Consider the following 17,397-nt stretch of genomic DNA (forward strand, 5'->3'; position numbering starts at 1 on the left):
AACACAGTCCCAGATGTTGGCCAGGTGTCGAGGACCACACTCCATGACATGACAACTGGTGGTTTCAGTGCACTTAGAGACAGAAGACAGATAACTATATATGAGAGATTCTCAAATCTCAATGAAGTACATTGGCCACAATGTTCATACAGGGTGATCTGAATACAACTCTGTTTGTTTCCCCTCCCCCCACCCCTTTCACCTTATTTTGCACAAAATTACATGATACAAAATCAAGAAGTTTACCAGGGCCTGAATGTTCACCATTAATGTTATGGCGGCCAGGTACGCGGCGGGTTGGAGGCGGGATTTCGAATTTAACGATTTTAACCCCTCGTATAACCTGCCTGTCAAGGTCAAATATGATCCTGGTAAGGTCGATATTAAGTCCAGTTTCTTACAAAAGCAAATTTTAAATTCACTCAATTTGGTAGCATTCGCTTATAAAGATGGTAAATGTAATGCAGAGGCTTAGATAATACTATAAGCAGTAACCATTTGTGACATAACTCAGTATTGAGATTTGGCCACAGTCTTGGAACAATTCATTTAAGCATTTCACTCTTGTTTTTGGCTAATGTGCTTTTATCTTAAGGCATAGGCTGTCGGCATTTGTAATTTAACAGATCATTGACAGTCATGCTATATGAATACAGAAAGATATTAAAACAACATCATTATGAGTGTCAGTTGATTGCAAGTGCAGCCTGCATCATTTATGTTTGTTTGCTTTTGTACTTATGTTCAAATGATTTCTAAAAGAACTTGTATATTTTGGCAGGTATCGTTCTACTTCCCATTGAACTGAGAATTTATACATTTACTTTTTAATGCTTGAATCGAGTTAACATACATTGCATTAGGTGGTAGTTCAATCCATAAGTTAACCAGGGAAAATTGGACCGCACCATGCCCATTTTGTGGGTGCAGGATGGGGACAACAAGCACCAATTTCCCGCTGCTGTCTCCCGCACCTCAAAGACACCTGAAATATATCCTACGCCATATTGGGTCGGGCCATATTCAGGCCTCCCTGGCAGCTGCCCAAAACACCCATTAGACCCCTTGAATTAATGTTAATGAGGGGGTCTAATGCCTCATTAGGAACTCTCCCGGAAATTTGTTAGGACTGAGCAGAACCTGACCTGCTCAGTTTTTTAGGCACTTTAGCGGCATAACCAACAGTCCTTAAGGGGACTGTTAGATGTCAACAGTTAAAAGCTACGTTTTCTCTTTTAGATTATCCTTCATGTGGAGCCAGGGGCAGCAGGAGCACGAGTGCTCCTCTCGGCTCCACAGCATTACTTCGGACCACTGCCAGCCCATGCCAACCCCACTCCTCCCACCCCGTTTACCTTCCTCCCTAGGATTTAACTGAGGGCCATTGCTGGCGAGGCAGTCGACCCAAATTGGTCCTCAAAGCAACAAGCCGCCACTGGAAACCCGATTGGTGGCCACAACTGGCTGGAAATATGCTGATGAGGCCCCAGGCCCAATTTGGGATGAGCATCGGGCCTGCAGCTTCTGATGTGCACCTATTTCAGGCCCGAAAGTGAGCCTAACATAATTTCTTCCCCAACAACTCTTAAGTTATTATTTAGGTTGCACTTAGTTCAAAGATTCCTTATCTTAACCTGGATTTAGTACAAATGCATTAATCTTCAAACAGAAATAGCGCTGGTTGGAAAATACGTCTATTGGTTCAAGAACTTTTTCACATTGACAACACATGTAGACGTTGCGTAAATTGTATGAAATTTAGTACCTGTCCAGAACTTTGGTGGGCAATCAGACAAGATTCAGCTTGGTCTCCTGTCCAGGTAGACTTACTTTTAATCCTGACAAAGCCAGGTGCTCCAATCACAGTTAGCATTTTGCTTGCATTTGTATGGGCATTGGTAGAGCCAACCCTAACTGAGCCTGAAGTCCCATTAAACTTGAAGGCAATGTTCCATTAGGTAGGACAGAAATTCACAGGCCAGTGCACTTAATTTTGTGACTCAGGGGTGCGAGAAAGGAAACAAACATTCATTGTAATGAAATTAAAAATGCTGATATTAAAAATGTCTCATTATTTTCACAGATTAATATTTTAGACAAACTAACTTTAAAAAAAAATCATGAATCCAAATATTTGAAGTAAAAGCAAAGTAAATGCTCTTGTTAGATTATCACAGGCCATTTGATGTTTGAAAACAATATATATGGGGCAGATCAGGATATCAATTTCTTCAAACCCATAGAGCTGGAAGGTTAAAGAGAAACGTTTATCTTGGTTTTAGTAAACCACGGGGCTTTGAATTTGTCATAAAATCTTGCGCATTTCAGGATTAGCCGTACAATCTGAAGGCAAACTGTTAATAAAATCCGCTCAGACTTATTGACTTTGAATCCAAAATGTGTTGGATAGATGCCATCTTCCAGAAGATACAAAAGCAACATAACTAATGAGACAGGAAACGTGAAGATTCTTCTCTACCTGCGGTTGAGTAAGAATACAGCGACAAATCTCAGAGGATTCAACACACACTTCGTTAGTATGTTCTGCTTTAGGCATGTCAAAGAACAAGAGCATCAAGCAAGTACATTGCTCATCATCATGTTGCCAGAATTACCCTCTTGGCCACAATTTCCTTTTACATGTAGAGATCAACAGCTACGCACATTAGACTAATCACTTAAAAGGATTAACTGGATGAAAAGAAGAAGAGCTGTGTTGGACCAGTCGACCTGGAAACTGCTGACACACACTCAGTCAAATCTGGAGAAAGCGCACGGCACATCCAAATGGAGATAACCAGTTACTTTTCTCCTCACAGGACTGTGCTCCACTTGAATAAAACTGTGGATTTTCCACTTTTACAGTTCTGAGGCCTGCAGATACACTGAGTTGCCAAGATTGGGGCCTTCTGGTTATTGCTGGAGTGCAGCAGCCAGAAAGCAACGAGTGCTTCTAATTGTCCTCGGGAAAACTTTCCCCAAAAAATGTTAAATTTGTCTGCGTGGCCCTTCAGCTTACCCCACTGAGCCTCTGCAGACAATCGTGAGCTTGTGCCTACTACAGGCACAGGCCTAGTTACACAAGGTTGGGAAACCTCAGGAAATCCTTTGGCAGTGCAGTGGGGTGGAGGCCTGATGGAATGGTTCTCTGCCCCTTTTTCCTCTTCATTTAACTTGCAAAATGCCTTAAAAAGTAAACAATCCGGACATGAGAAACAGCACTTTGAGGGCAAAATTCCCCTTTTAATATATAATGAACGAATTGGCAATGCAATATAATTCTCAGAAAGCACATTCTGCAAAGCTATGAGTTCTCACAATTTAGTTAATGGTTCATTTACATATGAATGTACAGGACTGGTTAAAATACCCTTTGGCCAGTTCCAGCGTTCAAGAAATACCAACTATACTGAATTTCTTACAACAGTTTCTTTTGACAAAAACTGTACAACTCTTGGTTAGAATTAAGGAACAATAGAGGAGCTATTATGTTTCTGGATGTATACTATAGGCCACCAAATAGTGGGAAGGAGAGAAAGGAGAAAATTTGCAGGCAAATTACAGAAAGATGCAAGAATGATAGGATAGTGATATTGGGGGACTTCAATTATCCCAATAGAGACTGGGATAGTAACAGTGTAAAGGGCAAAGGGGGGAGGTATTCCTGAAATGTGTACAAGAGAACTTTCTTGATCATTGTGTTTCCAACCCAACAAGGAAGGAAACAGTGCTGGATCTAGTTCTGCGGAATGAAGTGGGGCATGTATCCTTGGGGGAGCATTTGGGGAACAGTGTTCATACTATAATCAGGTTTAGAATAGTTATAGAAAAAGACAAGGAACAATCAAGCTTAAAAATACATAACTGGAGGAGGAATAACTTCAGTGAGTTAAAAAGGGATTGTGCCCAGGAGAATTAAAATCAGAAATTGTTAGGCAAAACAGTAATTGAACAATGGGAGACCTTCAAAGAGGAGATGGTTTGGGTACAGAGTAGACAAATTCCCACGAGGGGGACAGGAAGGGCATCAAAAGCTGGAGCTTTCTGGATGACTAAAGATATAGAGATTAAAATGAAACAGAAAAAGGAGGCTTATGATAAATGTAAGATTCATAATATAGTAGAGAACCAAGCTAAATACAGAGGAGATCTAAAACTGGAAATAAGAGAAACAAAGAGAGAGTATAAGAATAGATTAGCAGCTAACATAAAAAGGAACCCAAAAGTCTTTTACAAATATATGAATAGTAAAAGGGTAGTCAAAGGAAGGGTGGGGCCAAATAGGGACAAAAAAGGAGATCTTCTTGTGGAGGCAGAGCGTATGGCTGAGGTAATAAATGAATACTTTGCATCAGTCTTCACTAGAGAAGAGGATGCTGCCAATGTAACAGTAAAGGAGGAGGCAGTAGTGATATTGGAGAGAATAAAAATAGATAAAGAGAAGGTACTTAAAAGATTGGCAGTACTCAAAGTAGAAAAGTCACCCGGTCCAGATGGAATGCATCCTAGGTTACTCAGGGAAGTACGGAAGGAAATTGTGGAGGCTCTGGCCACAATCTTCCAATCCTCCTCAGATGAGTGGTGCCAGAGGACTGGAGGATTGCAAATGTTACACCCTTGTTCAAAAATGGGGAGAGGGATAAACCCGGTAATTACAGGCCAATCAGCCTAATGTCGGTGGTGTGGAGACTTTTAGGGACAAAAATCTGGGACAAAATTAATTGGCACTTGGAAAAGTATGGACTAATAAATTAAAGTCAGCATGGATTTCTTAAAGGAAAATCATGTTTGACTAACTTGATTGAGTTTTTTGATGAAGTAACGGAAAGGGTTGATGAGGGTAGTGCAGTTGATGTTGTGCATACGGACTTTCAAAAGGCATTTGATAAAGTATCACATAATAGAGTTATTAGCAAAATTAAAGCCCATGGAATTAAAAGGACAGTGGCAGCGTGGATAGAAAATTGGCTAGGGGACAGAAAGCAGAGAGTAGTAATGAACGGTTATTTTTCAGACTGAAGGGAAGTATATAGTGGTGCTCCCCAGGACCACTGCTCTTAATTAATGACCTGGACTTGGGTATACAGGGTATAATTTCAAAGTTTGCAGATGACACGAAACTCAGAAATGTACTAAACAATGTGAAGGATAGTAACAGACTTCAGGAGGATATAGACAGACTGGTGAAATGAGCAGACACATGAAATTTAATGCAGAGAAGTGTGAAGTGATACATTTTGGTAGGAAGAATGGTGCAATTTTAAAGAGAGTGCAGGAACAGAGAGACATGGGGGTGTATGCACATAAATCTCTGAAGGCAGCAGGACAAGTTGAGAAGGCTGTTAAAAAAGCATATGGGACCCTGAGCTTTATAAATAGAGGCATAGAGTACAAAAGCAAGGAAGTTACGCTAAACCTTTCTAAAACACTAGTTAGGCCTCAGCTGGAATATTGCGTTCAATTTTGGGCACCATACGTTAACAAGGATTTCAAGTCCTTACAGAGGGTGCAGAAGAGATTTACTAGAATGGTACCATGGATGAGGGACTTCAGTTATGCAGGGAGACTGGAGAAGCTGGGGTTGTTCTTCTTAGAGCAGAAAAAGTTAAGAGGCGATTTGTTAGAGGTGTTCAAAATCATGAATGGTTTTGATAGAGTAAATACGGAGAAACTGTTTCCAGTGGCAAAAGGGTCGGTAACCAAAGGTCACAGATTTAAGGTGATTGGCAAAAGAACCAGAGGTGACATGAGGAAACTTTTTTTTACCCAGTGATTTGTTATGATCTGGAATGCACTGTCTGAAAGGGTGGTGGAAACAGACTCAAAAGTACCTTTCCAAAGGGAATTGGATAAATACTTGAAGAGAAAAAATTACAGGGCTATGGGAAAGGAGCAGGGGAGTGGGAATAATTGGATAGCTTTCAAAGAGCTGGCATAGGCACAATGGGCCGAATGGCCTCCTGCGCTGTACCATATTATGATACTATGAACTCTCTTGAATTTATTGACACCCTCTGCCTTTCCCACCTGTTCCACATGTTCGCCATCCTCTGTGTGAAGTAATTAAATCTAAATGGTGGCCATCCTCCTGTCCACTGAAAAGAAATTTTACCTCTAATATCTACAGATGGCGCGCTATAGGCCTACTGCGTAACAAAAGAAGAACACCTGAGTTTAGCATCAGTGTTATGGAAATAACAAGTTCTATCATACTATTTATATAAAAAACTTAAAATCTTTGTTCAATAAAGGGATTTGGGGAGCACTTACCATTGTGGTTTCTGCTATTGAGCCAAAACTGTTGATAAATATATTGCATGTGACATTAACTGGAGGGCCTGAAAACAAACACAAGGTAAAATGTATTAATATTGATGCATTTTCCTCCAACTCTCAATCTGTAATATTAATGGGTGGAAGCCCGAGGACACCGAACATTAATTTCTAAAGTAATATATATGGAGAGAGTGCATGAGTTATTTCATTTCCACCTTTACCTATCCATCTGGTCTGAAGTCATTGAAGGAGAAAACAGATTTTGGTCAAACACATTGAGCATTGTTTAATGTTCAAATAACTGTGGTGATTGTCTCACCAACCTATGCACCAAGAAAAATACAACACAACCATTAACCATGGAAGAAGGGATTTACTAAAAGGGAAAAAAAAATCAATTGCAAACTAGCATTAAGAAAAATAAATCTTCAAAAAACCTTTGTTGTGTGAGGTACAATGAAGAGCAGTGCGAACTCCACTACCGTTGGATAATTGATATTAAATAGAACAAAATATAAATGTTTTCTTATTTTCTGTGCGCTGTTGTATTATAAGTAGCTAGGTTTCTGTACGGTTCTTAAATTATACCTCACAATTTCAGAGTATGTCATTTTAAGTGATAAAAGACTGATTGGGAGGAGAATTCCTACAAATTCAGCATTTAGTAAACCTCTGAATGGGTAAACTGATTTTGGTGCAGAATTTGGGATGGAATGTTTCCAGACACTGGTACTTGAGAAGGGAGAGAGGCACAATTTCTCAAGTCCAGCACTTCAGTGAGGAGAAGATCTTTGAAGGTTTACTTGAGCTGAGAGATAGACAGCTGAAGAGGGGAGGGTGTCTCTTTAGGCTAGTGGTTCAGTAGGGAAACAGGAAAAACAACAGTTGTTCCACTGCATTTGTGAGATGTCATTGCTGCCAGTAAATTCATCTTTTAAGCGTATTTGTTCAGTGCACAGGCTAAAATTAGAGCTTCTAGGTTGACAAAATTGTTTTCGCAATTGCTGATAGTTCAATAGATTATGGCATGTATTCCTCTCTTTGTAGCTACTGCAAACTGGTTCTTAACTCAGAGAGCTCAATAGCATAAAATGGAAGCTACAAAGTTATCATAAAAATGACAAGTCTGTAAGGTCTGAATTGGGCTGGGCTTTGAATTTGTATTAATTAATCTGAAGTAGCTCAATTGGGATTAACTCAGATTAAAATTTCTTAATGAACGTTCAGCCCTACAGATGTGAGAAATGCGATATATCAAACTGGACTTAGCAAAAAATGGATGTACAGACAATCTAGCTGAATTCAAAACTTTGTATAATGACCTATCAATTGTGTCCAGGAAAATAAGTGCAGTTGGTGTAAAGATAATGGGGAAGACATTTACACTCAACAGTTGTTGATGGGAAATTAAAAGACTTCAACTTAGTATGAAATGGATCACCCTCAGGTTAAGCTGATTGGATGGTTTTGAAATTACCCAACACACACTCATAAAATACAGTGCTGTTGCCATGCTGAAGGAATTTCTGCAAACAATAACTGTAACTTATTGGTGTGATTGTTCTTGCAAAGTCTGGTTGGCAGACTACAGAAAGGCACTGTACCCTTGTTTAGGCTATGCAGATACCAGCCTATAAATGGGTTTACGATATCAACTAAGTTCACTTCATCTTATTTTAGATTTTAATCACAGGATGAAATATTAGGCTTCACTGGCTCAAATTTTCTGTGACTATAATTGTAATGTGTATGAATAGGAATCTAATGGTAATGTGTTAAGAGAATAGTAATGCAGGGAGATATCTGTTTTGGATGTAATGTACGTCAGAAATAACCAAGATTAAATGAATGAAGCCAATGCAAATTTATGAGCTGCATTCTGTGAGCAGATAGGGCTATTCTGATTTATTATACTTTATGACACATGCATTGAAGTGAGAGGTTAATCCTCTTTGCCCTGAGCCCAGATAAACATGAAGAAATAATGAAGTTCAGCTTTAGGTCGCTATGAGTCTGACTGACATGTTATAATTGCGGACTGTATTGGAGATCAGAAAATTGCTGAAATGGGCGTCTCTGTGTGTAATACATTAAGCCATGTTTACCAAAGTGGAGCTTGATGAAACAGGTCTAATAATATGTAGATTTAAGATTATACGCAGTACGGTGTAATTCCGTGTCTGCGATCTGGATTGTAAATGTAGTGAAAAAACTTGCATTTCTTTGTTTCAATAAACTGGTTTTGTTAGTACTGCAATTGTGTTCGGCACTAAATGATGGGATGGCAGATGGGTGCGGGGGGGGGGGGGGAAGAGAAGAATTATAGTGATCATGACTGAAACGTATAAGCAAAATACTGCAGATGCTAGAAATCTGAAGTAAAAACAGAATATGTTGGAAACACTCAGCAGATCAGGCGGTGGAGAGAAAGGTTGGGCTAATGTTTTCAGGTTGATGACGTTTCACCAGAACCAGTATTTTGCTTTTTGTTTTATTGTTTAATTTCTCTATTCTACCATTTCTCTTCCAAGGAAACCCACCTTGAAGAAGTTCTGCTCTTCTCTTTCACACAGTGCTTCTGATGAAAGGTCATCGAACTGTAACGTTAACTCTGTTTCTCTCTTCACAGATGCTGCCTCTCTCTTCACAGATGCTGCCTCACCTGCTGAGTGTTTCCAATATTTTTTGTTTTTATGACTGAAACGTATCCTGGAATACAGAGCTGAACTCCACTATATCAGCATATTGTTTTTGTGTGATGCATGGTGTAAATGATCATTGAATTGAACATTGGTCATTTTGCTTAAAGTGGTGATATATTGTCTAATATTCCATTAAAATCCTATACATTGTTCTAAGCATTCAGCCCCAGTCTTGTAATGGTACAAAGAACATTGTAATTCTTAATTGCCCAATAAGAAAATATTTAACATACTTTACATTTTTTAAGCTGAGCAGATGTCTTGATCTGTCCAGGTCAGTTTTGGGACTATTGCTCTATCAGTTAGATATAGATTATATACATGTAAAAGGAGCATCTTAGAGAAATAAATTTAAAAATGGCCACCTGAGAGAAGTAATTGTACAAAGTTGAGAGAAATATAATTAAGATGGTTGCTATGACATAAGTTTGGTGTGGAATGGTTATAAATGAAAAAACTGGGTATAACAGAAGAGAGGCAACAGTTGCCTGTTGATCAAAAAGCTTAAAGAAACAGCTATGGCTTTAGAAAGGAAGGTACAGGGACTTAGAAGGGCAGATGAAGTGACAGGATTATCCAGCAGTGAGTACTAGACTTTCTAAGTGAGTCACCACAAGTCTGAGAAGTGACCATCTATCATTAGACTTTGATAGTGGATTAGAGCTAGAGGTCAGTACAACCAGGTATATGATTTCCATGAAATGGAGTTGTGTGTTGCAGCAAACCAAGGAAATGGGGATACTGGATGGATTAAGTTGGTAAAAGTTTAAGATAAAGATTGAGAAGGACATAAGTAAGACAAAGACCAAAGTAATAAATAGGAAAAAAGCCGATTTCAGGTGATGAGAATGGAACTAGGGAAAATCAACTGGAAAAATTTACTGATAAACTATGAAATAGAACAGCAGTGGGAAACATTTACAACGGTGATCAATATAGTCCAAGAGAAATATATCCCACTTAAAAGCAAGAGCAAACTAGCCAGTAATGATACACCATGGATGAACAAAGAAATAAGGGCAAAATTGAAACTAAAGAAAAAAGTATACACTAAGTACATAGACAACAAAGGAGAGGATGACAAAAGGGAATATGAAAAGGTTAGGAAAGAAGTTAAAAAAAATTAGAAAGGCAAAGAGAAACTATGAAATTAAATTATCAAGGAATATAAAAAGATACGGTAAAGTCTGCTACAGAGACATAAATAACAAAAGAAAAATCAGGATAGGGATAGGGCCACAAAGGCATACACACGATAAACTCTCAGGTAATGGCAGCAAAATGGCAGGAGTATTAAATAATTACTTTGCCTCAGTATTTACCAGGCAGACTAACATGGTGGGCATGACATTAGAAGAAGAGATCAAAAAATATATAAAGACATTTAAGATAGAAAGGGGGGAGATAATTAATAAACTAATCAAACTTAAAGAGGATAAAACCCCTGGTCCGGATGGATTGCATCCATCCATATTAAAAGAAGTTAGGGAAGAGATAGCAGAGGCGCTATTGCATATATATAAAAATTCATTAGAAAAGGGAATAGTGCCAGAGGACTGTTGGAACGCTAATGTGATTCCTATATTTAAAAAGGGAGATAGAACCAATCCAGAGAACTATAGACCAATTAGCTTAGTGTTGGTGGTAGGAAAGATAATGGAATCCTTACTCAAAGATGTAATAGAAAAACAACCAGAAACCAAAAATATAACAAAGAATAATCAGCACGGATTTCAAAAGGGAAGGTCACGCTTGGAGTACTGTGAACAGTTTTGATCTCCAGATTATAAAAAGGATATAGAGGGACTGGAGAAGGTGCAAAAAAGTTTTACTAGGATGAAACCAGAACTGAGAGGTTATCAGGAAAGATTGAGCCGGCTGGGGCTTTTTTCTCTCCCGAGGGGTGACCTGATAGAGGTCTTTAAGATTATGAAAGGGTTTGATAGGGTAGATGTAGAGAAGATGTTGCCATTTGTGGGAGAGACCAGAACTAGGGGCCATAAATGTAAGATAGTCGCTGATAAATCCAATAGGGAATTCAGGAATTCATTGAAGAAGTAACAGAAAGTGTAGACAAGGGTAGTAGATGTAATATATTTGGATTTTCAAAAGGCCTTCGATAAGGTACCGCATAGTAGACTCATGACTAAGGCAAGAGCATGTGGAGTCAGGGGACAAGTAGCAGAATGGATAGCAAGCTGACTACAAAACAGGAAACAGAGAGTAGGGGTTAAAGGTAGTTACTCAGACAGGCAAAAGGTGAGAAGTGGTGTTCCACAGGCATCGGTGGTGGGAACGCTGTTGTTCGCTATTTACATAAATGATTTGGACTCGGGAATGGGAAGTTCAATTTCAAAATTTGTGGACGACATCACATTGGGGGGTATAGTTAATACGAAGGAGAACTGCGACAAAATACAGGAAGACATTAATGAACTTGCAGAATTGGCGTATATTTGGCAAATGAATTTCAAATATAGATAAGTGTGAGGTATTACTATTTGGTAGGAAGAATAAAGGGGTCACATACTGCTTGGATAATAAGAATCTAAATGGGGTAGAGAAGCAGAGGGATCTGGGGGTACAGATACACAAATCACTAAAAGTAGTGACGCAGGTTAATAAGGCCATTTTAAAAAAGCAAACCAAGCACTGGGGTTCATTTCTAGAGGGATAGAATTGAAAAGCAGAGAAGTTATGTTAAACTTGTGTAAAATCTTGGTTAGACCACACTTGGAGTACTGTGAACAGTTTTGATCTCCAGATTATAAAAAGGATATAGAGGGACTGGAGAAGGTGCAAAAAAGTTTTACTAGGATGAAACCAGAACTGAGAGGTTATCAGGAAAGATTGAGCCGGCTGGGGCTTTTTTCTCTACCGAGGAGTGACCTGATAGAGGTCTTTAAGATTATGAAAGGGTTTGATAGGGTAGACGTAGAGAAGATGTTGCCATTTGTGGGAGAGACCAGAACTAGGGGCCATAAATGTAAGATAGTCGCTGATAAATCCAATAGGGAATTCAGGAAAAACCTCTTTACCCAGAGAGTGGATAGAATGTGGAAATCGCCACCGCAAAAAGTAGTTGAAGCGAGTAACATAAATGCATTTAAGGGGAAGCTAGATAAACATATGAGGGAGAATGGAATAGAAGGATATGCTGATAGGGTTAGATGAAGTAGGGAGGGAGGATGCTCATGTAGAGCATAAACACCGACATGGACCTGTTGGGCCAAATGGCCTGTTTCTGTGCTGTACATTCTATGTAATTCTAGTAGCAAAAAGGTAAGGCAGTCTATCAACCTTCTTAAGAGATTACATTAACAATCAGAGTCATAGAATTACACAGAAATTACAACGCAGAAATAGGCTGTTCGGCCCAAGCAGTCTATATTGAGAGTTTATCCTCCACATGGGCAGTAGTCCTAATTCCATTTGCCCACTCTGTTCCCATATCCCTTTATCCCACATTGCTCCAACCACCTACCTAAGCTATAACTAAATGTTAACACAGTTTCTCTTTCAATCATTAACTCTGTACATGCCATAGCCTCACAGATACTGTCCAATAATGCAGAAAAACACAAGATCACAGAAGAGAAGGAAGCTGGAAAACCAATGAAGATAGGTAGACTAACGGTGTGATCTGCAAGTTACAGAGAGATTATAGTCATAGGGGATTCCTTGTTCATGAAAGTGGATAGCCATGTGTGCCACAAAGACAATATGCACAGGATGGTGAGTTGTCTACCTAGAGCTAGACCAGTATATCTTGAGGAAAGGTTAGAAGGGATACTGAAGCGGACAGAAAAAGGTCCAGTGTGGTCGTCACGCAGGGGTAAGAAAAAGGCTGATAGTGTTTTCATATTGTTATCTCAAGCTTGCATTTCTCTTTATGCATAGCTGTAATCAAGTCCCTTTCACTTCCTGGCACTGGGTACTATAGACTGGAAAGGCCCCAGGTTTGATCCTTGGTTAATTTTTTATGGGTCAATAGATTATTAGTGGTGGGTCTGATTCACTAACTGACAGATAACCTAGCAGAATTGTTGGGGTTGAGTGCTAGTGACGTATATCTCATTCCACTCTACCCAGGGGAGGAACTGACCAACTAGCCATTTCTCAGTTTGTTTGTTTTTATATGTATACGACAAACACATTTGAACAGGACATTTGGTAGCTCCCAGTCCTTTAGACAAATGATTAGTCGCAAATCTGTCTCTACTGCAGATGAAACTGCTGTGATTTATAGAACCAGTGGGATTCATTATGATTCACTATGATGCACATCGAGATTCATCACCGCTTATTATGATGCAATCATAAATGACTTACAGCTGACTTTTAGAATTTTTAAACGATCTCTGACTTTTGCCAACTACCAACTATAGTATATAGTTTACTTTAAGGGACACCATCAAGTAACAAATGGAAATTGCCATCTATCTTCTATATACATACATTAAGGGTAAAGCAAAGAGCATGTCCCAACACATATTCTATATTTGTTTTTTTCTAAAATGGTATTCAATTTTCTAGTATTCAGAAGAAAAGGACCAGGATGTAGAAGTGATGAGATACATTTTTTGTGTAACATGCCTTCAATAAAATGTAAAGTCTATGTTCATATTTTTTTAAAAATCTGGTTAACTTCAGTACAGATTATCACTATTGAAAAAAAATCTAAACAATACTTGATGCAAAACATCACTACAGGATACCCTTAAGTATCATCTGAGTAGTGGTTAGTGATACATTGGTTGCTGTGCACATGAAATAATCCACCAACTTTTCTATGCTGGCCTTCAGAGGACTCCAAGCATATTTGACTGACAGGGTCTCTGAGCTACTTGGAGGGGAGTAGCTGATTATGGACTGTGTTGTTGTCATTTTGATGTTTGAGCCATCCTGCTCAGCTAACTGTGCCCAGCCAACCACTTTGCAGACAATTGAGGCCAATCTGTATATGCATTTTCAGTGCTCTGAGCCCTCACAACACTCTCTGTCGCCTGCTCTCTCAAGATATGGGGTGGACAGTAGCAGCTTGCATAGGCAACTCCTGATCTTGGAGCTGATGTGCCTATTTGTATTTCTATGTGTGGGAAATGAAAAAAAAAATCATCATTTTGTAAGATGGCCCTGGTGATGTCCTCCTGGCTATTTTTTTTTGATTGCATTATGCCCCTCTGAGGTAGGCTGTCTGGTGCCTCTTCCACTGATTCTTCCTCAGACACAACAATGGAGCCTTCTTCTGAAGATTCAGTCAGAGACAGGGTTTTGGATGGACCACCTGTGCCGAAATCAAGGTATGATTTGTGAACATGTGCCTTTGGGCTGTACATAATCTGAGGTTTGTTTTAATGATTGCTTAAGATATTGAATTAATTTTTGATGGTCAAAGTTTTTGGATTGCAGATCAAAGCTGACAATGAAGAATCAATATGTTTTTACATGCAATGTGTTCTTGGTTTGCACATAAAGAAAGAACTTACATTGTGCCTTTCCCGAACTCAAGACGTCCCAAAGTGCTTTACAACCAATGAAGTGCTTTTGAAGAGTAGTCACTGTAGTAATGCAGGAAATGTGGTAGCCAATTTACACACAGCAAGGTCCCACAAATATCAATGGAATAAATGATTAGATCATCTGTCTTAGGGGTTCGTCAAGGGATAAATGTTGGCTAGGACACCGGCAGAACTCCCCTGTTCTTCTTTGAATAGTGCCGAGGGATCTTTTACATACATCGGAGAGGGCAGACAGGGCCTTGGTTTATAGAATCATTGAATCATAGAATGATACAGCACCGGAGGCCATTCCGCCCATCGGCCTGTACCAGCTCTTTGAACGAGCTATCCAATTAGTCCCACTCCCCTGCTCTTTCCCCATAATCCTGCAAATGTTTCCACTTCAAGAATTTATCCAATTATCTTTTGAAAGTTATTACTGAATCAGCTTCCACCACCCTTTCAGGCAGTGCATTCCGGATCATAAGAACTCGCTATGTAAAATTCTTTTTTCCTCATGTCGCCTCTGGTTCTTTTGCCAATTACCTTAAATCTGTGTCCTCTGGTTACTGACCTTTCTGCCACTGGAAACAGTTCCTCCATATTCACGCTATCAAAACGCTTCACGATATTGAACACCTCTATCGAATCTCCCCTTAACCTCCTCTTCTCTAAGGAGAACAACCCCAGATTCTCCAGTCTCTCCACATAACTGAAATCCCTCATCCCTGCTACCATTCTAGTAAATTTACTTTGCTCCCTCTCAAAGGCCTTGACATTCTTCCTAAAGTGTAGTGCCCAGAATTGGACATAATACTCCAGCTGGGGCCTAACATAAGAACATAAGAATTAAGAAAGAGGAGCAGGAGTAGGCCATATGGTCCCTTGAGCCAGCCCCGCCATTCAATAAGATCATGTCTGATCTTCGACCTCAACTCCACTTTTCTGCCCGATCCCCATATCCCTTGATTCCCCGAGAGTCCAAAAATTGATCTATCTCAACCCTGAACATACTCAACGACTCAACATCCACAGCCCTTTGGGGTAGAGAATTCCAAAGATTCACAGCCCGCTGAGTGAAGAAACTCCTCCTCATCTCAGTCTTAAATGGCTGACCCCTTATCCTGAAACTATGTCCCCTAGTTCTATATTCTCCAGCCAGGGGAAACAATCTCTCAGCATCTACCCTGTTATGCCCCCTCAGAATCTTACATGTTTCAATGAGATCACTTCTCATTCTTCTAAACTCCAGAGAGTATAGGCCACTGTACTCAATATAACCAGTGTTTTATAAAGGTTTAGCATAATTTCCTCGCTTTTGTACTTTATGTCTCTATTTATAAAACCCAAGATCCCATATGCTTTTTAACAGCCTTCTCAACTTGTCCTACCACCTTCAAAGACTTGTGTATGCACACCCCTCAGGCCTCTCTGTTCCTGCATCCCTTTTAAAACTGTACCATTTAGTTTATATTGCCTCTCCTCATTCTTCCAACCAAAATGTATCACTTCACACTTCTCTGAGTTAAATTTCATCCGTCATTGTGTCTGCCCATTTCACCAGTCTGTCTATGTAGGCCTGAAGTCTGTTACTATCCTTCACATTATTTAGTGCATTTCCGAGTTTCGTGTCATTGGCAAATTTTGAAATTATCCCCTGAATAGCCAAGTACAGATCAATAATATAAATCGAAAAGAGCAGTGGTCTCAACACCGACCCCTGGGGGACACCACTGCACACTTCCTCCAATCTGAAAAGTAACCGTTCAACACTACTCTCTGCTTTATGTCACATAGCCAATTTTGTATCCACGCAGCAACTGCCCATTTACTCCTATGGGCTTCAATTTTGCTAACAAGTCTATTATGTAATACTTTTTCAAATGCCTTTTGGAAGTCCATATACACAACATCAACTGCACTACCCTCATCAATCCTCTCTGTTGCTTCATCAAAGAACTGAATCAAGTTAGTCAAACACTATTTGCCTTTTACAAATCTGTGCTGGCTTTCATTTATTAACCCATATTTTTACAAGTGCCAATTAATTTTGTCCTGGATTAATGTCTCTAAAAGTTTCCTCACCACTGACGTTAGGCTGACTGGCCTGTAATTGCCGGGTTTATCCCTCTCCCCTTTTTTGAACAGGGGTGTAACTTTTGCAATCCTCCAGTCCTCCGGCACCATCCCCAGATCTAAGGAGGATTGCAAGACTGTGGCCAGAGTCTCCACAATTTTCACCCTTACTTCCCTCAGCAACCTAGGATGAGTGCCACTCATGATCATCAGCTGGGTGTCAGACATCGCAAAGGTTTCGATCCATGAAACCCATGACCTATCAGTGCAGTAAGTCCACAACACTTGTGTCATGTCATGGGAGTGGGCCTTGTGACCTTACTGTATTACATCTATTCCAGAAGAACCCAGCTCCCATTCCTGCAACATGTCCTTTTTTCCCTAAGAATGATCCTCTGTTACCTGTCCATGAGTCTAGCATCCTTAAGGAAGAGTGTGAGCGAAGCACCCAATAATTCCTCACAGCCCACACCCATTGCCATCATCTGCTGGTAACAGCCCCAGTCTTCCTAGCAACAATTCCTAGCAACCCTTTCATGCACTGCTTCCAGACCTTCCTCCCATGGGGTGAACAGTTGTCCAACATGCATTCTTTTCTCGGATGTGCTCCACAGCACAAGGTCCAAATGAAGATTTGTCTAAAATATTTAGCAGAAGATAGTTCTCAGGTGTGCTGTGACATCCAGAGCCAGGATTGCCTCATGATTACATAACATTAGAATTGTAACAGTTCAATAGTGGCAATTGGTCAACAGTGAGGTATTCAAGCTTCCTTTACATATTGACCGAGATCTTGCTGGAACGGGGCATCTCGCGGCATTCGCTGTTAGTTAGACATTTTC

The 17,397-nt window shown here is 39.8% G+C and overlaps 1 protein-coding gene across 3 annotated transcripts in view; it reads right to left on the minus strand.

Annotated features, from left to right (window-relative positions):
• The window catches only part of glra1 (glycine receptor, alpha 1), an 89,120-nt gene that overhangs the window by 39,841 nt on the left and 31,882 nt on the right, over positions 1-17,397 (minus strand). For all 3 annotated transcript variants that reach the window (XM_067996093.1, XM_067996092.1, XM_067996094.1), the window contains exon 3: positions 6,271-6,338. In XM_067996093.1, coding sequence (XP_067852194.1) covers positions 6,271-6,338 — 68 coding nt within the window. The remainder of the gene's footprint in view (positions 1-6,270; positions 6,339-17,397) is intronic.

This window comes from Heptranchias perlo, chromosome 14, assembly GCF_035084215.1.
Source record: "Heptranchias perlo isolate sHepPer1 chromosome 14, sHepPer1.hap1, whole genome shotgun sequence".
In the NCBI taxonomy this organism is placed as follows: Eukaryota; Metazoa; Chordata; class Chondrichthyes; order Hexanchiformes; family Hexanchidae; genus Heptranchias; species Heptranchias perlo.